The sequence below is a fragment of the Mustela nivalis genome, assembly GCF_964662115.1.
Source record: "Mustela nivalis genome assembly, chromosome: 1".
Classification (NCBI taxonomy): domain Eukaryota; kingdom Metazoa; phylum Chordata; class Mammalia; order Carnivora; family Mustelidae; genus Mustela; species Mustela nivalis.
The window spans coordinates 129,528,616-129,555,412 of record NC_139020.1 but is presented as its reverse complement, the minus strand read 5'-3'; the positions used below and the strand labels follow the sequence as shown (position 1 = coordinate 129,555,412).

The 26,797-nt window shown below is 39.9% G+C and overlaps 1 protein-coding gene across 1 annotated transcript in view; it reads left to right on the top strand.

Moving 5' to 3' along the window:
- The window catches only part of COL6A5 (collagen type VI alpha 5 chain), a 143,306-nt gene that overhangs the window by 41,455 nt on the left and 75,054 nt on the right, over nucleotides 1-26,797 (top strand). The window contains exons 2-7 of the mRNA XM_082684413.1: nucleotides 5,092-5,187; nucleotides 6,426-7,019; nucleotides 10,697-11,329; nucleotides 19,116-19,676; nucleotides 23,537-24,091; nucleotides 26,082-26,657. Of these exons, the coding sequence (XP_082540539.1) occupies nucleotides 5,121-5,187; nucleotides 6,426-7,019; nucleotides 10,697-11,329; nucleotides 19,116-19,676; nucleotides 23,537-24,091; nucleotides 26,082-26,657 (2,986 nt within the window). The 5' untranslated portion in view covers nucleotides 5,092-5,120. The remainder of the gene's footprint in view (nucleotides 1-5,091; nucleotides 5,188-6,425; nucleotides 7,020-10,696; nucleotides 11,330-19,115; nucleotides 19,677-23,536; nucleotides 24,092-26,081; nucleotides 26,658-26,797) is intronic.

Genomic DNA, 26,797 nt, shown 5'->3' with positions numbered 1-26,797 from the left:
ACACCATTGGTGGGGGGTGCCTGGGTGGCTCAGTGGGTTAAAGCCTCTGCCTTCGGCTCAGGTCATGATCCCAGGGTCCTGGAATCAAGCCCCGCATCGGGCTCTCTGCTCAGCGGGGAGCCTGCTTCCCTTCCTCTCTCTCTGCCTGCCTCTCTGCCTACTTGAGATCTCTGTCTGTCAAATTAATAAATAAAATCTTTAAAAAAAAATACACTGTTGGTGGGAATGTAAATTGATGCAGCCACCATGGAAGACAGTATGGAGTTTCCTCAAAAAATTAAAAATAGAACTACCATATGATTCAGCAATTCCACTCTAGGTGCATATCCAAAGGAAATAAAATCTCTATTTTGAAGAGGAATCTGCATTGTTGTTTATTGCACCATTGTTTACAGTATCCAAGACATGGAAATGACCTGTCATTGACAGATAAACGGATAAAGAAATGTGATACACACACATGCGCACATACACACACAGCCATAAAAAAAGGAAATCCTGATATTTACAACAACATGGGTGAATCTTGAGGGCATTATGATCAATGAAATAAATCAGATGAAGAATGCAAATGTTGAACAATCTCACTTATGTGTCAAATCTAAGCTAACCAAATTCATAGAAGCAGAGTAGAGTACTAGTTTTCAGGGGGGTGGGGGAAGGAATGTGTGAAGGTAGTCTAAGGATACATACTTCCAGTTATAAGATGAATAAATTTGGGGGATGATTACATCTATGGTTACAGTAACTATAGTACAGTATGGTTACTATAGTTAACAATACTGTATTGTATACTTTAGAGTTGCCAAGAATATAGATCTTAAAAGTTCTCAGCACACACACACACACACATATACATACACAATGGTAATTATGTGAGGTGATGTATTTGTTAACTAACCTTATTGTGGTGATCATTTCATAATATACACATATATCAAATAACCAGCAGTACACCTTAATGTAATTTTTCAAATATATCTCAAGTTGGAAAAAAAGACAATGATTTGAAAATTATGAAACATGCTTGTTGTAGGGATGGGTATTGGAGTATTATTTGATATAGCCCAATGGTTAGTAGTTTGGCAATACTCATAAAATCTTAAACATACCTTTGACCTAGTGATTCCACCTCTACACAATTAAGCTATAAATATATGTACATATTCACGAAATAGTGTATATGCAAAGTTACAATATTTATTTATAGTGTTTATTAAATGCCTACTATGTGCCAGGAGCTGGTGATATAATGATGAACAAGACAGATAGAAATCCCCATTCTCTTAGAGCTTGATTCCCAGCTCTAGGGAGAGAAAGATAATAAAAATAAATGAATAAGGGTGAGCCTGGTGGTGGGTATTAAGGAGGGTACATATTGCATGGAGCACTGGGTGTGGTGCATAAACAATGAATTTTGGAACACACACAAAAAGTATAATTAAATTAAATTAAAAACAAATAAATAAACAAGACATGCCTGCCTACCTCGCTTGTTGCTGATCCACCATTTTGGTGCCAAGACCTGCAGAGTGGGGACCTGAGCTGAAGAGGGAACTAGAGTGGAGCCAAGCCAAGGTTTGCAGGCTGGAGTGAAGCTGCCCATGGATGGCCACCCTTGATATCTTCTTTGAGGTTCTAGCACCCACAGGTGAATAGGGCAACTAAGTTCAGCCTGAGCTGGGTAGAGTCCAGTCTCACTTTCCAAATATACATAACAGCTCTGAATATTTATTGACTTCTAAATCAGCATGGCTTTTTAGAGAGGCCTTTCTTCTATCCCTGACTTCTAATAATTTCTTCTTCTTGAAAAACATTACAGAAATATGAAGCAAGGAGTTAAAACAAATTCTTTCCTCTATAGACAATCTATATTAATTGATTGAGAGACTTAACATAATTAAAATAGCAATACTTGGGACACTGGGGGGTTCAGTCATTTAAGCATCCAACTTCATTTTGGCTCAGGTTATGATCTCAGGGTTGTGAGATTGAGCCCCGTATCAGGTTCTGCTCTCAGCAGGGAGTCTGATGGATATTCTCTCTCTCCCTCTCCCTCTGCCCTGCAACCCCCTGCTCATGGTCTCTTGTTCTCTCCTTCTTTATAAAATTAATAAATCTTTTAAAAAATAAATAGTAATACTTCACAAATTTATCTATACATTGAAGGCAATCTCAATAAAAAGCCCATTTGTGCATAAATTGACAAGGTGATCCCAAAAGTCATTTAGAAATCTATGGGGCCCAGAACAGCCAAAACAACCTTGAAAAAGAACAAAGTTATAGGACTCATATTTCTTGACTTCAAAACTTCCTACAAAGGTAGAATAGTCAAGACTGTGTGGTACTGGCATAAGAATATACATATAGATATAAATGAAATAGAATTGGGAGTCCAAAAATAAATTCATATACTTATGGTAAATTTGTTTTTGATATGCATACCAAGACAACTCAATGGTAAAAGAAAAGTCCTTTCAACAAACGGTGCTAGGACAACTGAATATCTACATAAAGAAGAGTAGAATTCAATTCCTACCTCATACCACCTACAAAAATAATTCAAAATGGACTAAAGACTGAAATGTAAAAGCTAAAACTATAAAACTCTTGAAAGAAAACATCAGAGTAAATCTTCATGAGGTAATGGTGGTTTAGCTATGACACCAAAAGCCCTAGTACCAAAAGAAAAAATAAATAGATAAATTGGAGTTAATTAAATTTAAAGTTAGTTGTATCTTAAAGACAGTCTTAAGAGAGATTACAACCCACAGAGTAGGAGGAGCATACTTGAAAATTATATATTTGATAATCATCTAACATCCAGTATATATAATGAGCTCTTATTACACACTAAAAAAAGATAAATAACTCAATTAAAAATGGGTCAAGTGTTTCAATAGGTATTTCTCTAAGGAAAGTATACAAATGACCAATAACTAAATGAAGATGTTCAATGTCATTCATTATTAGGAGAATGCAAATCAAACATAGTAAGATACCCATTTATACCCACTAGAATAAAAGAAGACAGAAAATAATAATTTTTGGTGATAAAGTAAAGAAGTTGGAACTTTTGTTCATTGCTGGTAGGAATGCAAAATGGTGCAACCACTTAGGAAAACAATTTGGCAGTTTCTCAAAATGTTAAACATAAAATTACCATATGACCAAAAATTCTACTCCTAGGAATCTGCTCAAAGTATTTCCTTAAGAAATGAAAACATGTATCCACACAAAAATTTATACACAAATGTTCATAGCAGCAATATTCATAATAGTAGAAACAACTCAAGTGTCCATCAACAGAATAGACTTTTTTAAAGATTTTTATTTATTTATTTGACACAGAGAGAGATCACAAGTAGGCAGAGAGGCAGACAGAGAGAGGGGAAGCAAGCTTCCCGCTGAGCAGACAGCCCGATGTGGGGCTTGATCCCAGGACCCTGAGATCATGACTTGAGCTGAAGGCAGAGGCTTAACCCACTGAGCCACCCAGGCACCCCCAGAATAGATTTTTTAAAATGTTTATCCATACAACAGAACTTTAGCCATAATAAAGAATGAAGCACTAGTATATATCACAACATAGAAAAGTCTTGAAAACATGATGTTAATGAATTCCAAACACAAAAGTCCATATGTTATATGATTCCATTTATAGTAATGTCCAGAATAGGTAAATCAATAGAGAAGAAAGTAGATCAGTGTTCACCAGGGTCAGTGGGAAGAGGAGGTTGGGGATTAACAACTAACTGGTACGGGGTTTCTTTTGGGGGGGGTCATGAAAGTATTCTGGAATTAATGATAATGGATACAAATTCTGTGACATACTAAAATATGTTGAACACTTTAAAGGGGGTAAATCTTAGAGTATGCAAATTTTATCTCAATACTAAAATTAATGAATAAGTAAAATACGTGGTATGTTAGAATATGACGAATATAGATTTAAAAGACATTGTTGCCATGATTCAGCCACTAACTACTAGGAAGCCTTGTTAGTGGCTATCCTTAGCAAAATAAAGGTTTAGTCTAAATGATCTATTGGGTCCCTTCCAAATCTAGATTCCAATGATTCTCTCACCCTTCCTTAATAATCAACAATTTCAAAAGAAGTGCTGGAAAATTCAATTCTAGAAAAAAACCAAGCCCTTATACTTTTGGTATCTCACTTAAGGCAGCTTTATTTTTGCATATTGGTCATTTGATCTCTTTTCCTCTTTATAAAAAAACAACTCTGAATGGGTGGAATTTCTAAAGACTGTAATGTTCCCTGAAGATTTCTGAGTGATTGTGAGCTGCATGGAGAGAAATGCTGAGCTTAAGTAATTTGTAAAACTGAGTATCTCTGTAAATGTGAGAACAGACTTCACAAGCATTTCATGAAGAAAGAGACATGGGTAGCTTTGGCTTTTTTGGGCCAAGGTGTGAACATACACAACAGTCATTATTGACATAAAAATAGAAGGTTGAGGGAGGGCCAGGTGGCTCAATCAGTGAAGCCTGACTCTAGTTTCAACCCAGGTCATGATCTCATGGGTGGGGATGGAGCCCCACATTGGGCTTCATGCTCAGCAGGGAGTCTGCTCGAAGATTCTTTCCCTCTGCACCCCCCTCACTCTTACTCTCTCTAAAATAAATAGATAAATCAAAAAAAAAAAGAGTGTGATTTGTGAGGACACAGACTTCGTATGAGGCATTTTTACGGTGGTGAAGAGCTTGGGTTCTGCAGTCACCTTTGTCTGGGTTGGGATCCTGGATCTACCACTTCCCAAGCCACTCTGCGCTGTTTCCTCAGATGTCACATAGCCACAGTATTTGTCCCTCGCTGTAGGACAGTTGTAAAGATTAAATTAGACGATACTATAAAGCACTGAGAAAAGTATCTAAGCCATGGCGAGGACTCAGCAAATGTCAGCATTCTCTGTTTGCAGTAAATACTCCAAATGCTTAATGAGTTTTTTAAACACACCTGGCATTACTTGACAGACACTTGTGTTGTGAATTGCATTATAACCCAGATTCTCCAGTCATTATGTCTTGTTATACAATGAGATTTTTTCATATTGTAAATAACTTTTTTTACAGAATATAAGCAAGAAGCCTTCATTAACAAAATGAAGATCCTGCTAATCACATTCATCTTAATCCTTTGGACTGAAACATTGGCAGATCATAGTCCAGGTACTGGTATATTTTATGTTTATTATCATTTAAGAACATAAACATTTTTATGGCTTAACCGACTCTCATTTTAATACACAGAAACAAAGGATTTATTTATTTACCAAAAAATCAAAGCAGACAGCACTGAATTATAGTTGGAGGCACACTGTCAAGCAAACAATCTCTCAAAGATGACAGAGAGCCAAAGGCAAAAGCATGAATTATGCTACACTTGGCTAGAAGAACTTTAATTATTCATTGATTTGCTTAGGTCCCAATGTTCTGTGTCTCTGTGAATAGAGTCGATCCATTTGTTTTGGAGGTCAGTCTGCATCCTAGGATTCCCTGACAAACTTCTGAGTTACTTGGAAAGAGGGAGCAATCAATAGGCATACTAGTACATCCCTGATTTCCAGCGTGGAGGTGGCTGACTATGACAGTAGATCCTGGTGGTGTCTCCCTTGGGCCCAGACTCTCCTTATCAGGCTGGTACCCCTCTTACCACCCTCGCCCTGGGCCCAGCTGCTATGAATATAGCCCGTAACAGCTCACAGACAAGGCCTGCTTTCTCAGGAGAACCGCTCTCAGCTCTCGGAGAGTCAGCTAATGCAGGAGATTGTGCCCATAGCCTTGCTCCCCTTCCCTGCAGTTCCTGGGGATAGTCTGCAGCCAGTGACTAATAGAGAAAGAGTATAACAGACCAGCCCTCTTGCCTCAGAGAGCGACATGATCTGGAATCCTTTCAGATCAGGCAAATACGGTGCTTTGCTCCTCTCCTACTTCCCTTATTCTGCTTCCGTTCAGTGAAGCCCCCGTCCCCCAAGTCCCCATCTCAGATCTGCTTCTAAACTCTCCAACCCAAGACCCCTGATTAGCGGATATGGTTTCTAAACCATTAGCTGATATGGTTTCTAAAAGTTACTCTTAATCCACAGACTACTTGGGGGCTTTCTTGTTTATTCTTTAGTATATTATTGAAGTTTGGGGTTCCCTAGCCAAAACAAGAAAAAAAAATGTCTCTGGGATAGAGTGAAGAAAGAAAAACATTGTTCCTTCACCTTACAAAAGTCTTCCTATTTAATATTTTCACAAAAACCAGTCTCGTTTTTTCTGTGTGACCTCCAGAAGACACTTCCCTTGGGATTCCGAGTTAGTCTTAACCTAGGACACAGTTTCAAATGAATATTGTAGTGTCAAATGTAAAGGCTGAACAAGCAATCACCTTATTTAGGTTTGTTGACATTTTATTCTGATAGAACCCGGCCCTGAGTATGCAGACGTGGTGTTTCTGGTGGACAGCTCAGATCACCTGGGAACTAAGTCCTTCTCCTTTGTGAAAACGTTCATGAACAAGATGATCAGCAGTCTGCCCATAGAGGCCCACAAGTACCGCGTGGCCCTGGCCCAGTACAGCGACCAGTTCCACAATGAGTTCCAGCTGAGCACCTTCAGGAGCAGGAACCCCATGCTGAACCACCTCAAGAAGAACTTCGCCTTCGTGGGCGGCTCCCTGCGCATCGGCCACGCGCTCCGGGAGGCGCACAGGACCTACTTCTCTGCTCAGGCTGGCGGGAGGGACAAGAAGCAGTTTCCCCCGATTCTGGTGGTCCTGGCTTCCGGAGAGTCTGAGGATGATGTGGAAGAGGCCTCCAAAGCCCTGCGGGAATACGGGGTGAGAATTGTGTCCGTGGGGCTGCAGGGTGCTTCCGAGGAGCAGCTGAAGGCCATGGCCACGGCTCAGTTTCATTTCAAACTCGGGTCGGTCAGGGACCTTGGAGCGTTTTCCCAAAACATGACGCAGATCATCAAGGAAGCCACCCAGTACAGGGGTGGAGCAGCCGATATTCAAGGTAAGGAAGGCCTGGGTCCCAGGCAGGGGGCTCTGTGCATTCTGCCCTCATCTCCTGCAGCTCCCGTTCTGGTTCCCGTGACTGGCCACACTGAAGTCCTGGAAATTTCTACAGATACCTGTCAACCACCTGCCATGTCTGCTTGTGCTTTTTCTCTAATGGGCATTCCCTTGCTCTCCTTTTTCTTCTTATATCTTGGGTGACTCCTGACATCATTTAAATCTCAGCCCTATAATCCTATCCAGTTGGAAGGCTTTCCTTTCACATTTCTTTTTTGTGTGTCACAGTTTCCTGTGCATGCTTGAGGTCAGAAGCACCTCCCAGAGGGAAGGATGGCTCATTTCTGTTTCTGTCCCCTCCACCAATGAACTGGTGGCATGTTGAGGGCAGAAGTGGGCACGTAGGTCTATCTTCAGGTCTACACAGTGCCTGACAATGAACTAGCATTCTCTTTCTTAGTGAGCAAATAAATGGAAGTCCTACAGATAAAATGCGTGAAGAATGCTTTATTTGTGTTTTAAGTGAGTGCTCCATGAAGACCTTAAAACGGAAGACTCTTGAGTACAAATGGTTTACTTGGCAGGTGATTGGAGACAGCATTAGGAAGGAATGGGTAAACTGAGATAGAAAGCCACCCATGCGTTGCTGACGGGCAGGCTTCAGAACAGGCCAGGATATAGCCCCAGGAGAGCACTCAGTAAAGGTCCCAGACTCATGAAAGTCTTCCACCATTCTCTCCAGAGTAAGGTAGAAAGAGTTCCTGGCAAAATGGATTTTGCTGCCTGCCTCTGCACTCAGTTGGTGATGATGGTCCATTCTGAGCAGGTACTATCTAGTTCTAAGACTCAAGGAAGCCACCTGGTGTGGTACAAAGTGCTCTGAACACAAGGTCAGAAGACCCAGACACTGCCACTAGCTGGTTGTGTGAACTTGGGGAATTGATGTCATCTCTCTGAGCCTTGCATCAGCATCCCCATTTGTAAGTCATGGGAACTAAGATGACCTTGAAACTTTCTTTCTGCCTCATCATTACTGATTCCATGACTATAGCTATAGCCTAATTGTGTAGTAGGAACAATTCAGGCCTTAATAACAAATAGATTCCCTGAATAATAGCAAGTTTATTTCCCTTGTAACATTCTAGCACCGGTGGTCAAAGTGACCAGCTGTCTCTCCTCTAGTCAGATACTTGGGTTGGTGGTGGCTCTTCTGTCTTCAACGTGTGACTTCCAAGGTGCCCTGGGGATTGTTATACAGCTGGTGGAGGGGAAAAAAGATGAAATATCACTCACAGGAGGGTTTATAGGATAAGCTTGGAAGAGACACACATTATTTTTGCTCACATTTCATTATCGAGATCTTAATCCCATGGCCACCCCTAACTGCAAGTAGGGGTGCAGGGTGAGGTGGGGCAGTCAGGTCTAGCTCTATGCCCAAGAAAAAGAAATGGGTTTTAGTGCATATTTACGAGGTTCTGCAACAGTTAGTGTCACTCCTGAGACACCAGGGAATCCCTTTCCTTCCACTCTCCTGATCTCTCACTCCCGCCACCTTGGAAGAATAGCAAGTTTTTATGACTTATGTTCTTCTTTCAGAGAGGAAACCCTTCTGTAACCATCCACTCTGGGGACCTGGGAGATCTTCCAGATGGCTGCTTAGTCTGTGCTCTTCAGGACTGTAGGATCTTACCACCTTCTTAGAAGGTTCTGTGTGTTATTGTGCTTCTCTCCTAATTAACTTCACATCAATATGGTACAACAAGGTTTTGCTTGATGGGACACTATCCTCGCCTTTAGAGGTTAAGAGTAAGAACTTCAGACACTGTAAGGTCTAAATTCAGACTCTGGATTGGCTGTTAATGGCCTTAAATAAATTACTTAACCTCTGAGCTTTCATTTCCTTACCTATAATGTGAGGATAATAGTGTCTACCTTGATATGTGTGAGATGGCTTGTGTGGCATTTGGCACACAGTTTACTATTATTCATAGTAATAGCTATTTGCAAATAAATACTAACCCAATTAGGTCATGCCGGGAGTTTGTTTTCGCTAACTGTGTGGAGTACAGAATGCATTGGTAGATTTATGAGAATTATCTTTAATTTGAGTTCTCACTAGGCACCAGGTACTGGAGGGATAGCGATAAATAAGACATATCTTCTGGTTTCTAGAATTCACAATCCTAGTGGGTAGCTCTTGGCAAGACTGAGCTTATCTCTTGGCTATGAGTTCCACAGATATAGTTCTTCCACCTGTGCCTGGAATAGGCTTTTTCTGTGAATATGGTATTCTGTTCCCTGGATTCCATATTTTTACAACCAACTGCATACCTGGCATCTTCAATAATATCCCAGACTTAATGTGACTGAAAAGGAACTCTTGAATCCCCCTTACAACTTGTTCTTTCTACTGTCTTCCCTGTCTTGGAAAAAAAGATACCACCAATATCCACTCAGTTGTTCATGCCAAAAAGCTAGTTCTCACCACTTCTTTTTTGTCTTTAACACTAGCATCCAATTTATCATCAAGTCCCTCTCTGTTCTATCTTTAATTCATGTATCAAAAGTACACTGCTGTTTCCTCCTAACTGCTTGTCCTAACTTCCTTGTCCAAGAAACACAGTCCCTTTCTTGGACTAGGGCAATTGTTTATTAATGGCTATCCCTGATTTTTTTTTTTATCTCTCCTCAACAACTGGGTTGATATTTTAAAGATTTAAATAAGATCATGTGACTCCCATATGATTTGGACGCTGCTTCTTTCTGGCCTCATCCGTCATTGTTCCCCTCACTCACTGTCACCAGCCACTCTGGTCTTTTTTCTTGTTCCCACCTCCTTCTGTTCCTTCTGCGAGAACTCCTCTTCTGGCAGGAATAGGAGTATGTAGCTGAATCCTTCTCTTTGTATCTCAGCCCCAGTGCAAGCCTCTTAAAGAGCACCCCCTGACTTTTTTTTTTTTTATCTCAAGTAAGTTAGTCCTTCTCCCACATCCCCAGAAGAGTAACTTAGTTGTCTTACTTGTTTCAGTTCCTTGTGAGCACTGAAATAATATAATCTAGTTATCTGTCCTCCCCCTAGAATCTGAACTTCCTGAGGTCAGAGATATTTCTGTTAATCTATCCCTGCCTAGCACTTGAGAGGGATGGTAGAGGTGGTGGTCGTGCTGATGGCGGTGGTTGGTGGTAGTGGTGGTGGTTGGTAATTGTTGTTGTTGGTAGTAGAGATAGAGGTAGAGATGGTGATAGTGGAGGTATAGGTGGTGGTTGGTTGTTGATGGTTGGGGTGATAGTACAAGTGGATATAGGGGCATTGGTAGGTGGCGATGGTGGTGGATGTGAGAGTGGTAGCAGTTAGTGGTGGTTGGTGGTGGGGTGGTCATACTGGTAGTGATGGTGGTCATGAATATCATGATGGTGCTGGTGGTGGGGAGTGATAGAAAAGTTGGTAAGAAGCATTTTCCAGAGAGAAGGAACATTATTGCAAAGACTCTGAAGTCAGTGACCTTGTAAGTTTTGTTCAGAATTTTTATCTGTTGTTTATTAAAAAAAGACAATGTTAACTACATCTGTCATGACCACCTCTGTTCTCACTAATGCCTTTTGACAATCAGTAAAGTGCCTTTCTCACTCTGGACCAGTAGTTTACACTAATCTTTGTACTTTTTTCTCTCTCCATAGTCTCCTTCCCAGTGGCCTGTCAGAAAGATTCATTAGCTGACCTCGTGTTCCTAGTAGATGAATCAGTTGGCACCAGGCAAAATTTAAGGAACCTACAGAATTTCCTAAGGAACATTACCGCCGCCATGGATGTGAGTTACAACTGCACGCGCCTTGGTCTTATGAGTTACAGTGATAGAGCCAAGATTATTTCCTTTCTAAATTCAAGCACAACCCAATATGAGTTTCAGGAGCAAATCCAAAAGCTTTCTATCCAGGCTGGGAAATCCAATGCTGGGGCTGCCATTGAGAAGATGAGGCTAGAAGCCTTCTCAGAGTCAAGTGGCAGCAGAAGGGCACAGGGAGTGCCTCAGATCGCAGTCTTTGTCACTCACAGACCATCGACTGATGAGGTACGCGACATGGCGATACAACTTCGGCTGCAGGATGTGACTGTGTTTGGCATGAATATTCAAGGAGCTAATGACGTCCAGTTAGAAGAAATAGTGTCTTACCCTCCAAGGCAAATGGTTTCCAAGCTTGAGTCCTATGCAGACTTGGAAGCTTACAGTAAAAACTTCCAGAAAAAACTCCAGAATGAAATTTGGTCCCAAATTTCTACTCGTGCTGAGGGAATGGACCTTGACAGAACTGGTATGTTTTTAAAAAAAAATACTTTTCTTATTATAAAAATAATATGAATTGTGGCCTAGAGTAGGGGCAAGAGTGAGGACTGACTGTAATTGCCTGAGAGAACTTCAGTAGTTAGGGAACTATTCTAAGACTAGATTTGGTTCTGGTTGCAGAACTTCATAAATTTACTAAAAATCATCAAATGATTATGAAGGGTAAATTTTTAGTGTGTAAATTGTACCTCAAAAAATATAAAAAAGTAGTATGTGTTCATTATAAAAAAGTTTAACAATATGATGAACATGAAGAAAAGAAAGTCATTTGTAATTCTTTCTTTCAGATAAAACCATTTTTAACATTTATCATGTCATTTGGTTTCTTCTCTCTCCCTATTATGTACATACACTGGCACACACACACACACACACACACACACACACACATTTTTAATTTATTTTTACTTATTTATTTACTTAGGATGGGGAGGGGCAGAGGGAGAGGGCAAAAGAGAATCTTTAGCAGGCTCCACGTCCGATGTGGAACCTGATGCAGGGCTCAATCTCACAACCTTGAGATCATGACCTGAGCTGAAATCTAAAGTTGGAAGCTTAACTGACTGAACCATCCAGGTGCCACATACACATTTTTTAAAGATTGTATAGCATTGTACATGCAAGTGCTGCCCAAGAGAACTTTCTGTGATTATGGAAATGTTCCCCATCTGTGCTGTCCAGTAAGGCAGTCACTAACTAGCCACATGTGATTATTGAGCACTTGAAATGTGGCTAGTGTAACAGAAGATCTGGATTTTATTTAATTTTTCTGAACTTTAATTTTAATTCAGTTTATTTATTTATTTATTTATTTGAGAGAGAGACAGTGAGAGCGAGAGCATGAGTGAGGAGAAGGTCAGAGGGAGAAGCAGACACTCCATGGAGCTGGGAGCCCGATGCGGGACTCGATCCCGGGACTCTGGGATCATGACCTGAGCCAAAGGCAGTCGTCCAACCAACTGAGCCACCCAGGCGTCCCTCAGTTTAGTTTTGATAGCCACATGTAGCTGGTGGGTATTGTATCATACAATATGGGAATATACAGTTGGGTAATTTAAATCAATTATGACTATTTTTGTGTGACTAACAGAAATAAAAATAGCATTTAACTGTGAGGATGAAACTATTTTTTTTATGTTTCTCAAATAAGTCCTAAGGTAGGTAGACAGAGCTGGTATGGTATACCACAGTGTCAGGAACCCTGTCTCTTTCTACATTATTTTTTGGCCATTTGTGGCTTTTATTCCCAGGATCATAGTCCAAGATAATTTCTCCAAGCATCACATTCATACCCAGCAAGCAAGAAAGATAAAAAAGGAGGAAGTAGGAAAGTTTCCACTTCCTTTTCTTCAAAGATATTCCTAAAAATGACACATATAATTTCTGTTTACATCCCAGTGGCCAGAACTTAGTCACATATCACACCTAGTTCTAAAAATGGGAGCTGGAAAATGTAGTCTTTAATGTAGTCTTTATTTAGGGCAGCCAAGCACCTTGGTAAAAACTGGGGGTTTGATTAGTATAGAAGGAGACAACAATATTGGGGATAACCAATGTTATCTTCCTTCCTTACTTTTCTGTCAACCTTGTATCACAAACTTTCATCCATTTCCTTAAATATTATTTTGCAACATTTTTTTTAGGTTGGCAATAAAATTTCATGGTATGAATGGAATATAATTTGCTAAACATACCCTAACTGTTGGATATATATGTCATCATACATATTTTTCCCTTCTGGAAGTCTTGGATAATATCATCTTAATCCTTGTATCTTCACACACAACCATGAGTATTTTTGCACTTTTTGACATTTTCTATTATGTCTTCCATCATTCTAATGAAGATATCCTAGTTAAGATACACTGTGAATCTTCTATAGTTTTACTTAGCTCTTTTTTTTTTTAAATTTTTAGGTGAATAACTTTACATAGAAGGCTTAAAATATGCGGCAGCAATTTGACAAAAATCAAATGTGAGTGATGGAAAATCAACATATAGATAAACAAACTTCATATCCTAATAAGGAACTAAGGAATCCAAAACATTTTTGTGATACTATAAAAGTTATTTATTCACTATACACAGAACATGTCCCCTATAAAATGTACATGTAAATCACTAAAAAGTATAATCTGGTGAACATTTTCTCAATTACAGAACATACTAAATCAGCTGGGATAACAGCTCTCCGTCTGCCTCAAAATAATCTAATTCTAGCACCCAGAGTCTCCTTTATATCTATTGCAAAGTTAAGTACTTATTTTGGGGATTATTTCCTAATATGTGTTTGAGGAGGCAGAGTTAACAATTTAATATGACTTTAAGTATATTACAGTCACAATAAATCAGTTTATTAAAGATTAAAACATTTTTTCATTATTTGTATTAATGGGATGCAAACAGAAATACTGGATACTTTTAAATGGCAGATAACCATAAAAAATATCTTTGATAGTATTCTGGGTTTTATAATTACATTAAGATACTAATGGTGTAAAAGAGTTATGAATACGCCTCAAACGATGAGGCCACACTGTAATGATTCACTAAATTGTGCTCAGTAGACATTTATTCAGTAAGTGAATTTTCTTCCCAATTACCCAGTACAATTTTTGCCCACAGTAAGGGCTCAGTAAATAAACGTTTGCTGAATATATTGACTTAGGACCAAGGTGAGAAGAGATGGACCCTCTTAGCTAGATGTCAAGTATTATAATCGGAATTTATCTGGGAGAGTGTAAGGAAGTTGGAAACTGCACATGGCATACAAGTAAATAAACTCAGATGCCAACAAAGCAAATCAGTAAGCAGAAAAACACTGGCACTGGAATAAACAACAGCAGGATTTGCCAACAGCAAAAATGAAACTGATAGAGATAACCAAGAAAAAGTTTATATTGGACCATACCTTTTCTCACCCAATTCAGTTTGAGACAGACCAACAGAGGCACTGTAAGAGACTCTGGCTGTCTTCCTTGATATTCAGACATCCTAGTTTCCAGTAATTTATTACGGACCTGTTACCCATGAATCAATATAAACCTATTCAGATTTAGGGATTAGTTTTCCACAAGTACAAAGTTGAATTTCCTTTTATTTGTCCTAAAATGCTTTACTTTCAAACTCGAAGGGACTTCAATTATTCCATGTAGTTTCGATAACATTCTTTTATCTTTTCAGACCAGAGTCAAAATATTCATACAGTTTTCATACTGCAGCACCTTCCACCCACCCTTTGGTCGTTTGAACTGCCTTTTCTTTGGTTCTTTTTCCTCTTTCTGCTTACTTAGCTCTTTTCAAAGGTGCATGCTAAAAGAAACTTGATGTGACTTTGTGTTTACCTAATACTGAGATATCTGCTGTCTTCACACATTTCCTTTGCAGATAAAATGCTTCTGAACAATTGGAACTGGAATTTGGCAGAACTTAGATAGAAAAGGCTTGTGATTTTCCAATGATTTTAAAGGCCAATTTTAAACTCAGACCAGTCAATTGAAAGTTTAAGAATTTATTCTGGGCCAACCCTGGATTTCCTGTGGCATGAATACATTACACACAGGAGCAAGAAACAAGACCTGTGTTCCCTCCTGAGTGACTTGTGAGGGAATTTTCCTAGTGGCAGCCACTCTGGTATAATACTAACTACGAGGGTATAGGAGGAATGTGTAGTGTGGTCTCTCTTGGAGAGTGACAATGACATGACAAAAAATGATTATTTTCAATATAGAAATTCTAAATGGGAAGGCATAGGACCTAGACTAGAGGCAAGGGCCATGTGAGGGGGATAGCTGTTCTTCATGAGGCCTTAGTCTGTAGGTGGCTTCTTACTAATTGAGTAGTTCTCAAAATTTGGTATCTGACTCAGGTTGGGTTCCTCAGAAGAAGATGCCAGAAAAAGCTCTGTGTGAAACTGATATATTGGATATATTGGATATACCCAGGGAAAACTGGAGATTGGTAGGAAAGTGAGGATTGGGGCCAGGAAGGAGAGGATGATAAACCAAGTCCCATGGAGGTTCCATTCTATAGGACCATTCTAGAGACAGTGTAGTTTAAACATTAGAATTGTCTTAGTCAGGGGGCAGTGTAGCTAGAGAATTTGTATTCTAGCACTTCCAGGCACTTCTTCAAGCCCCATGCTAAGAGGGTTCCAGGACACTGAGTGTAATCTACCCACAGACAGACACTGTGCAAGCCCTCAGAGTAAACATATTAGGAACTGGTGGGCAGAGAAATGGTAGAGTTTGAGGGGATACAGGCTAAGTACCAACAGGGTCAGCTATAAACTTATCAGAGGTTCCTGATGAATTTATTACTAATTCATCTGTCCAAGCCCTCCCAGAAACCTAGTGCATCAGTCTCAAATTAGGGCCTGGGCACTTGGATTTTAGAGAGCTCTCCTATAAACTCTTGTTAGCAATGTTTGAGAGCCTTGATCTTAGTGAATTTAACATGGTCTAGAGTGTGATGGCCAGGTTTGTAGATTCAGAATGGTCAAACACAGAGAACCAGTCTATACTGACTTAGTCATTGTCTCTACCACATCTGTCACAGGGTAGGTATCTAGTTAAGTCAGGTTTCATTAAATCAAGAAGAGATTCACTATAATCAAACCAAGAGACTGATGTATAGAAGAGTGACAGTTATATTTAGATGTCCAGTGCCCAGAGACCTGGACATTCATGTCCTCTGAGAAGTATATTCTCTCCCTATAGGCATGCATACCAAGAAGCTAAATTGAAATCAAGAGATTGCTGGAGGTTGCAGGATCATAGCCATGGAGTTAGTTTTATGATTGAAATGTCTGGTATCATTCAGCTGGGTAGCTGGTTCTATTTAAAAGTCAAAATATAGATCTCCCTCTCTCTCTCTCTCTATCTCTGTCTCTGTATAACTCTACAGGTGAGGGGCCAGGGACACATTCTTCTTCAACACTTTCCAATCGAACATTTTGTGACAATGGCAATATTCTATATTTATACTATTGGATCTGATAGTCACTAGCCACATGGGGATGTTAACTTGAAATATAGCTAGTTCAACTTAAGAGCTAATTTTTAAATTTCATTTAATTTTAAGTAGTTTAAATTTTTAAATTGACTTTTTAATAGCAATGTGTGATTAATGGCTAGTGTATTAGATAGTACAGCTCCAGGTGGGCTACGTGGGCATTGCCTTGGTTACCCACTGTGACTCACATTTTTTTCGGTCCTTCATTGCTGACCACCATTGTATTTATTCTGAAAAACCCCTGATTCTTCTTTATTAGGTATATAAATTAATACATTCTGGTTGCTGTTAAGTTTTGCTGGCCTGAGATCAATCCTATCTTTTGCAGATAACTGCTTATCTTTGCCTTAATATTTTATGGATTGATTCATAGTTTATTTTTAAATTTTTTTTTCAGCATAACAGTATTTATTATTTTTTCACCACACCCAGTGCTCCATGCAGTCTGTGCCCTCTATAATACTCACCACCTGGTACCCCAACCTCCCACCCCCCTCGCCACTTCAAACCCCTCAGATTGTTTTTCAGAGTCCATAGTCTCCCATGTTTCACTTCCCCTTCCAATTTCCCCCAACTCCCTTCTCCTCTCTAACTCCCCATGTCCTCCATGTTATTTGTTATGCTCCACAAATAAGTGAAACCATATGAAAATTGACTCTCTCTGCTTGACTTATTTCACTCAACATAATCTCTTCCAGTCCCGTCCATGTTGCTACAAAAGTTGGGTATTCATCCTTTCTGATGGAGGCATAATACTCCATAGTGTATATGGACCACATTTTCCTTATCCATTCGTCCCTTGAAGGGCATCTTGGTTCTTTCCACAGTTTAGCGACCGGGACCATTGCTGCTATAAACATTGGGGTACAGATGGCCCTTCTTTTCACTACATCTGTATCTTTGGGGTAAATACCCAGGAGTGCAATGGCAGGATCATAGGGAAGTTCTATTTTTAATTTCTTGAGGAATCTCCACACTGTTCTCCAAAGAGGCTGCACCAACTTGCATTCCCACCAACAGTGTAAGAGGGTTCCCCTTTCTCCACATCCCCTCCAACACATGTTGTTTCCTGTCTTGTTAATTTTGGCCATTCTAACTGGGGTAAGGTGATATCTCAATATGGTTTTAATTTGAATCTCCCTGATGGCTAGTGATGATGAACATTTTTTCATGTGTCTGATAGCCATTTGTATGTCTTCATTGGAGAAGTGTCTGTTCCTATCTTCTGCCCATTTTTTGATATGATTGTCTGTTTTGTGTGTGCTGAGTTTGATTTTTTTTTAAAGATTTCATTTATTTATTTCACAGAGAGAGACACAGCGAGAGAAGGAATGCAGCAAAGGGAGAGGGAGAAGCAGGCTTCCTGCCAAGCAAGGAAGCCTGCTTCTCCCTCTCCCTTTGCTGTAAATCAGGGCTCAATGCAGGGCTTGATCCCAGGACCCAGGGATCATGACCTGAGCCAAAGGCAGACCCTTAATGACTGAACTACTCAGGTGTCCCTGATTCATAGTTTAATTCCCAGGTCCCAACTTATTGCCAGTATTTCTGATTTCTTAAGGACCAACTCCCCATAGCCTGAAGTAGTGTCAATAGCTACAAGAGAGGCAGAGAGGCAAGCAGAGAGAGAGGAGGAAGCAGCCTCCCTGCTGAACAGAGAGCCCAATGCGGGGCTCGATCCCAGGACCCTGGGATTGTGACCTGAGCCAAAGGCAGAGGCTTAACCCACTGAAGCACCCAGGAGCCCCTGAAATCTCTTTTATTTAAAAATTTTTTGTTGAAATCTTGTGATACACCAGGTATACTAGGTAAAAACAGAGAAGGAGGCAGTTTTTGCCCTTGTGGGGCTGACCCTCTGTGGCAGGAAGCAGTATGTGTTCATGAACAAATGAAGAAGATAACTTCAAAAAGTAGGATGTCATAGAGAAAATAAGGTAAGAGCATAGGCAATGATTGATGTGTTTTAGCTAGAGGAGAAGAGAGGGTCTGTTTGAAGAACTGGCATTTGAATTGGCAAATGATGAGATAAGAAGGAATCAGCTATGTGGGTATTTAGGGGGAAGAATATTCCAGGAAGAGAGAAGGGCAAGGGCAAAAGCCCTGTGGCACTTTGGAAGTACAGAAAGCAGCTCCGAGTGGTTGGAACACAGTGAGTAAGATGAAGAATTGCTGAAAACAGGGTCCAAGAGAAAAGCAGGGAGAAATTTCAGGCCAATTTTTTATTTTTAAATTCTAAATGCAATGATAAACCACGTAAGTAGAAGAGTAATATGATCTGGTTCTAGTTTTAAATATATTGTTCTAGTTGCTCCAGGAAGAAGAAGTTATTGGGGAAGTAAGGCAGTCGGTCATCTCCTTCATTCCATTTCTCAAGGAATGATAAGGCATAAACTGTCCAAAAAGTCACATGTCAATACTAGAAAAACAATTTTAATCACAGCCTGGAGACTTGGGAATCTGGTCCTTCCTTTATATTAACTGGCCGTATGATCTGAAACAAAGCACTGGGGGCCATTCTGTTTCAATATCCCATCATGTTTTCGTGAATTTCAAAAGAGAAAATGGGCATGAACAGGTTTCATGAAGCAGACAGACTGTGCAAATGATGAAGAGTTTTCATTCTCTCTTTCATTTTCTTCATGTTCTCCTGGTCCTCTACAAACCCTCTTACAGTGTTCTCCCCAGAGTCTCTGTAATTAACAAAGAATTCATTTCCTTCTTTTCTTTTCTTTTCTTTTTTGCAGGCTGTATGGATACGAAAGAGGCTGATATCTATTTCCTCATTGATGGCTCAACCAGCATACAGAAGAAATACTTTGGACAAATCAAGGAATTTATGCTGGCTGTGACAGGAATGTTCAGCATTGGCCCAGACAAAGTCCAAGTCGGAGCGGTGCAGTATTCACATAAGATGAAAGTGGAGTTTTATATCAATGAAAGTTCTAATGATGTGAACTTAAGAAATGCTGTTTTGAACATCGAGCAACTCAAAGGCAGGACCCATACTGGGGAGGCCCTGGATTTCGTGCTGTCAATAATAAAAGAGGATAGGAAACATAGGACACGCCAGGTTCCCTGTTACCTCATTGTGCTGACAGACGGGAGGTCCTCAGATGAAGTCCTAGAGCCTGCAGAGAGAGTAAGGGCTGAGCAAGTCACCATTCATGCAGTTGGCATCGGGGAAGCTAACAAAGCACAACTCCAACAAATTGCTGGGGGAGAAGAAAGGGTTAGCTTTGGGCAGAACTTTGATGCTTTAAGAAGCATAAAAAATGAAGTTGTTCACAGGATCTGCAAAGAAAAAGGTAAGCAAAACAAAAACAGCTTTATTCTCCATACTTCATTAGGCACTTTAGGCAGACTGATAGCTGGGCTAAGACAAGAAGTGACGTGACTAGTTGTCTGGTTAACATTTTGCTAACTTCCTTTATCATCAGGGAGGGATTCAGCACCCTCCCTTTTTTTTTTTTTAATATTCTATTTATTTGACACAGAGAGAGATCACAAGTAGGCAGAGAGGCAGGCAGAGAGAGAGAGAGTGGGAAGCAGGCTCCCTACAAAACAGAGAGCCTGATGCTAGTCTCGATCCCAGGACCCTGAGATTGTGACCTGAGCTGAAGGCAGAGGCTTAACCCACTGAGCTACCACCCAGGCAACAATTGCCAAGATTGGAAAATCCCTCAGTAGACAGATACCCTGAGGCCATGTTGTAAGTAGGAAGGTTGCTAAGAATATTGTGGCCCTGACAAAGCCCACCGGTATGGTGTGTAAGAGATTCTATTCTGTGTGTGCATGTGTGCACATGTGTACGTGTGTGTGTGCGTGCCTGTGTGTATGTGCATGGGCTAATTAAAGCAGATGAGCACAGTGGAAAGAAAATGGGCTCTGGCTATAGGATCCAACTCACTCTCCTACTTGACCTTCAGACTGCCTCATTGATTAAGCAAAGGTAACACCTACATCATAGAACCCTCACAGGTTTAGCATAACACGCATTAGCTATCATTTCTCTATAATGCATGCATATCTAGTACACACATAACAATTGTTTATTTTTATTTGTAACAGAAGCACATATTTGCATTTTCATTCTGACTAAAAATCATGTAACAAACGTTAGGAAAAACAATTTTCAAATTCCTGTACCTGATTATGATTTCTCTTGTTAGTAATAGCCACTTACTAATTGAAGATGATATATGTTGATTGCTAGTATGAACACATGAAAATTCCATGTGCCGAGAGACATGTTAACTTCTTGGTTAAGATAAGGGATGGTGGAGTCAATGAGTCAAAGTTCAAACCCCAGCCTTATAACCTATGGACCTTGAATGGGTTACATCCTGTCTACCTGCCTTCATCCCTGTTTGGAGCCTATAGTGAAGCTTGAAAGTGATAATGCATGTGGAAAACTTAAAATAATGCATGTGGGCCCATGGTAACTGCTACATAAAAAGGAGCTATTGTACAAGTTGGCTAAGGTATTCACTGATGAGAAGACAAAAGGATTTTCACTTATTTGAACTCAGAAAAGTGAAAAAGTTTGGGGATTTTCTGAGTCACTAAAATAAAAAAATAGATAAGCAATGCAACTAATGAATCATGGAACTCTACATCAAAAGCCAATTGTGTACTGTATGCTGGCTAACTGAACATAACTTTAAAAAGCAAAAAATGAAGAAACAAAAAAGAAAAACAGATAATAAATGGGGCTCACAGCAAAATCAGAAATCCCAATATTGCTCATTGTTCTCCCCATTGTGGACAGTAGTTGGGTCTTCAGGATGTTCTAGAAAGACTACAAGAGCAAAAGTTCCCCAACATTTCCTGGGATTGATGCAAAGAAACATTAACAGGGTCCCAGGAAACAGTAAGTAGACTGTATCTCAGTCCTTTCAAGTGAGATAGGCCTGGACCAATGTGAGGAGGTGCAGTACATAATCTCCTGTGGGTCAGGTTGTTGTCATGCAGAGCTATGGAAAAGGAAATGAGTCATAAGATGGTAAATAGAGGCAGGGAAACTGAGGAATCAAAGCTGGAAGACCCAGAAAAATACTGACTAGTCTCATAGCAGATGCATATGGAGCAAAACACAGTGTGTTTATTGCTGAGAGGGCAAGAAAAGGGGCTTTAACAGAAAGACCCCAAACTACACAATGCAGAGTATTCTTTCTCTTTTGTATAATGATCCAGGGTGAGTAGTGGAGGTCTGTAGAGAGACCAGTCCATGCTCAACACATAGCTCCCATCTTTAGGTCAAAAGTGAACCTCTAGTTCTCTTCACCTTGCATTTTAGAAAGGGAGAAAGGGCCATATGAGTCCACTACACTCAATTGTTTTAATGTTAAGATCCAGACGAGGGAAAGTCACTTCTGCTCATATCTATTGACCAAAACTTAGTGACAGGGCCACATGAAGCTTCAAGGAAGACTAGGATATATGGTCTTTCCCTGGACAATCATCTGGCTAGTTGAAGCTAGTTTCTAGTTGAAACTAGTTGACACAGAAGGATGGGAGACCAGATATTAGAGGACGGGAAGCAGTCTCATCACAAAACAGATATAAGAAGGTAGACCCAGTGAACACCAAACCACATGTAAAAGTCCACTCCTTTTACATATGTTTCATGGAAGGGAGGCTTCCACATTTCACAGCAGTGGGGCCTTGTCAAGGCCACAAATATATTTAGTGACCTCTCTATTGATGACTTTCAAGATGGTTCCAGGCAGCTTGGGTCTTAAATGGTGGTTTTAATGTTCCTTGGTGGGCCTTACATAAATTATTTAAAAATAATAAACATTGTTTTATTCTCTTTGACTAATGCTAATTGTTTATTTATAAATAGTATGGGATAGACTCTGTGAGTGTTGAGGGAAGGACTACTTAAGAGAATGGCAATGAATTTACAACAACGTGGATGGAACTAGAGCGTATCATGCTTAGCGAAATAAGTCAAGTGGAGAAAGACAACTATCATATGATCTCCCTGATATGAGGAAGTGGTGATGCAACATGGGGGCTTAAGGGGGTAGGAGAAGAATAAATGAAACAAGATGGGATTGGGAGGGAGACAAACCATGAGTGCCTCTTAATCTCACAAAACAAACTGAGGGTTGCTGGGGGGAGGGGGTTGGGGAGAAGGGTGCTGGGATTATGGACATTGGGGAGGGTATGTGCTTTGGTGAGTGCTGTGAAGTGTGTAAACCGGGCGATTCACAGACCTGTACCCCTGGGGATAAAAATATATTATATGTTTATAAAAAATAAAAAATTTAAAAATTAAAAAAAAGAGAGAGAATGGCAATGAGAACAGGTAGACCAAAAGGATAAGACTAAGGAGATATATGCCAACAACAATATTTACATACTATATATAGAGAGAGAGATAGATGTACTCACACACACCTGTACAATGGATTAGTAGCACTGGCTATTTTTTCTGTGGCTTATAGAAATTGGTCTTCAATGTGTACATCCATGCACATACACACACACACACACACATATATATATATAAAAATATGTGAATTTCCAGTTGGTAGGTTTCTTCAAATTTTATATATAAATATAGGAACAGTCCATGCTGAATGGATATGCGCTTACTAATACACTTATTATCTCTAATAGGTTTCTCATCCTGATTTTTTTCCTCACCCTGATTTTTAATATTGATTTATAATATTTATCAAATCACTTTAAATTATCCAAGAAAATAATGCAACATAAAGATTGCTTTGAATTTTGTGTTTTTACATTATACATAAAAACCTGAACTAATAGTCCTGTGAGTGTAGAGAATTGATTGCTTTTTCTTTTATTCCTTTTTTTGATCATCATTGCATCCTTTAACACATAACCTGATACTTGGCATTTCATACACCTCAAGAATTATGAATAAATGAATTATGGATAAATGAATATATGCTTCGGAAGTTGAATTTTCTCTTTAAAATTTCATGGGTAATAATTCAGTGGATTTCTGATTCAGGGTTCTAGTCAGCAGGCCTCTACTACAGGAGCAGATTAAATTTTCAAATGTAGTAGCAGGTGCTTGAGTTAATTTTTGATGTTTTCTGACAATGCATTTATTTCTGTCTTACCATTTCTCTATATTCTGAAAATCCTGTCAACCTGACTCATTTCTGGTCTTTTTGACAACATGCAGGATGTGAAGGCATGAAGGCTGACATCATGTTTCTGGTGGACAGTTCTGGCAGTATAGGACATGACAATTTTGGGAAAATGAAAACTTTCATGAAAAACCTATTAGCCAAGATTCAGATCGGTCCAGAGAGAACTCAGATTGGTGTCATTCAGTTCAGCGATCAAACTCAAGAAGAATTCCAACTTAATAAATACTTTACACAAAATGAAATTTCTGATTCAATAGACAGAATGTCTCTCATCAACCGAAACACTTTGACCGGAAATGCACTGACTTCTATAGATGAATACTTTACCCCTGCCAAGGGGGCCCGTGCTATGGCCAAAAAGTTTCTTATCCTCATCACGGATGGAGAAGCACAAGATCCTGTGAGAGACCCTGCTAAAGCTCTTCGGGACAAAGGTGTAGTTATCTTCTCCGTGGGGGTGTATGGCGCCAATAGGACGCAGCTGGAGGAGATCAGTGGGGATGGCAGCTTGGTCTTCCAGGTTGAGAAATTTGATGATCTGAAGACAATAGAAAGCAAACTCATTTTTCGTGTTTGTGCTCTCCATGGTGAGTAACACCGTTATTCTCAGGGCTCTGAAATGTGAGCTGTTGACCTCTTCAGGTGAACAGTGGGTAGTACCACAGGTTTGGACTCTCTCGATTTTGGTGTTAAGTTTTAATCTTATTTATGTTTTATTAAAATGCCTGTGACCTCCAGGGATATTCCTCTTAAACAATCTTGTCAGCCAGTTTAGCAACAGGGTAGTCTGGCTGTGGAGACTTTGAAGCTATTCCAAAAAGTTCTCAGAATTTTCCATTGAATTTCCAACTTTTTACTACCTGAATACCTAGATTTTCCACAGGAAATTTTTAATCCCAAATGATTCCCCAGAATTGTTTCTTGCCTACCTATAATCCTTGTCAAGTAGTAAATACCTAGAAATACAAATTCTTCTTCTTAGGTAAATGAAATCCAATATCCTAAGCATACCCTTCCCGCCCCCAAAAAATCCTGTTTTAAAGGATTTCATTGATTCACCTATTTTTCTCCACTTCTATGAGTGAAGTATTTTACAATTGTCTTTTCATGTACTATCTCTTTGGAAAATTTTAATTTGTTACTTTTTAAAAATGATTGTTCAGAATCATCATTTTTATCTCTCACAAACTGTAATGCTTTTCAAATTGCGTCAAGCAAATCTTCAGTTTGAGTCCATCAACTTTAATGACTCTTGGATGAGAACTTGGCTATAAATCCACACATAAGACTAAAAACAACTCTGCTTTTAAATCTATCATGTGCTGTTATCTGTGTTTTGGATACAACCAGGACAACACACTGAAGTATTGGTAAATTTGTTGTATGTTGTTCCCCTGGCAACATAGAGATCTCCCTTGGACTATATTATTCAGAATTCTGTGTGAGAAATTTTCACAAGTTAACAAAATGTTTTAGTGTAAACTCTGAGTTTTAGGCAGTGACACTGCAATTTCTCTCATAACAGCTTAATTAAAATGGCAAGGATTCTCAAACTCTTGGTAGTGTTGATACATTCTAAGACAGGTTAGCCTTAAGGCCACATCCCCACCTTTGAAATCCATGGAGATCTTCCTGGCATTTCTTCATTTTGATAGGCCCTGTCTATAGCATGAGGTGAAATTTCAGCTGACTCACATATCAGATTGACTCATAAACGTCAAATCATGTCATTGTCCCAGGTTTCTACAGATATATCCTGGGCTCACCCATAGTATCTTAGCCTTGAGAATTTGAGACCATTGCCAGAAATAAGGACTGAAGTTACCATACTCAGGTGGAAAGTGGAGAAAGTGAAATTGTAGAAGGCATGTACTTAAGTTACTGAGGGAAGAGAAAGAGGGGAGAGAAACCCCATACTTTGGAGACATTTCCAGAGTGTTCGCTTGACTTTCAATGTGGAGGAGAGCTTGGGGGTGAGGGGAAGTGATAGGGCCTTAGCTCTCCCCCTACTTGGGGTCTTTCCGGGTTCTAATCCAGGAGGCGAGGGGAAGGAGCGGAAATGAAAGCAGAGAGGCATGGTGCACATGGAACAGCTCGCCTAGCAGAAGCTGAAAAGACAGCTGGAGCCAGAGAGGGTAGGATAAAAATCCCAGCTAATACATAAAGCCTCTGAGCTCTTTAGAGCAACAGGCCAGTTTGGCAAATATCAGTCCTATTTCACTATTATACTGATACTAAACTACCTTCTGACATTTCATTTCAGTTGAAAGCCTGTCTAGGAAAACATATCACTTGTCCTAATGAGATATAGCAGAACAGAGTGGTGTAGCTTAACAACCACCCATTGCAGAGTTATTGTCAGCTACATTTTCCGTGGAATCATGATCTGGGCAAGTTGTACATCACCAAGCCTCAGTTTCTCACTCTGTAAAATGGCAACAGCCACGTCTAACAAGTGAGAAGCAGTGTCTGGCACGTAGTAGGTTCATGGCAGATGTTCGCTTGCTCACGCTTCTCAGCTGTCTGTCTAGAACACACTGCAGAAAGATTGTGATGCCTGATTTCTTTCTCTTTCAGATTGCAAAAATATTAAAGTGTTGGACATTGTGTTTGTGCTGGACCATTCAGGCAGCATAAATACAGAAGAGCAAGAAAGCATGATGGATCTAACTATCCATTTGGTGAAGAAAGCAGATGTTGGCAGTGCCCGAGTTCGGATTGGAGCTCTCAAATACTCAGAGTATCCTGAGGTTCTTTTCCACCTTGGGAAATACTCAAACAGATCTGCAGTCATTGAACACCTGAGGAGGCGCAGGGACACTGGAGGGCGTACCTTTACTGCCAGGGCTCTTGATCACACAAACATAATGTTCACGGAAGAACATGGCAGCCGCATCCAGCAAAATGTGAAACAGATGCTGATCATCATCACTGATGGCGAGTCCGATGACCGAAATCAGCTCAATGACACAGCACTGAAATTGAGAAACAAAGGCATCGATATCTACGCAGTGGGTATAGGAAAGGCCAATCAACTTGAACTTGAGGCTATGGCAGGGAATAAAAACAATACTTTCCATGTAGATAATTTCAACAAACTGAAAGATCTTTACCTGCCTCTGCAAGAAAGAATGTGTACCATTGCCCTTGAGCGTAAGTTGTAATTTTTAAAGTTTCTCTGGGGGTAGCAATAGAAGGTTAAGAAAAAAATAAATTAAATCTTGGCTTCCCATTACCTGGAAGTCATGGGATGAATCTTTCTCTGCCCAGGCTATTTTTCTTATTTCTAAAAG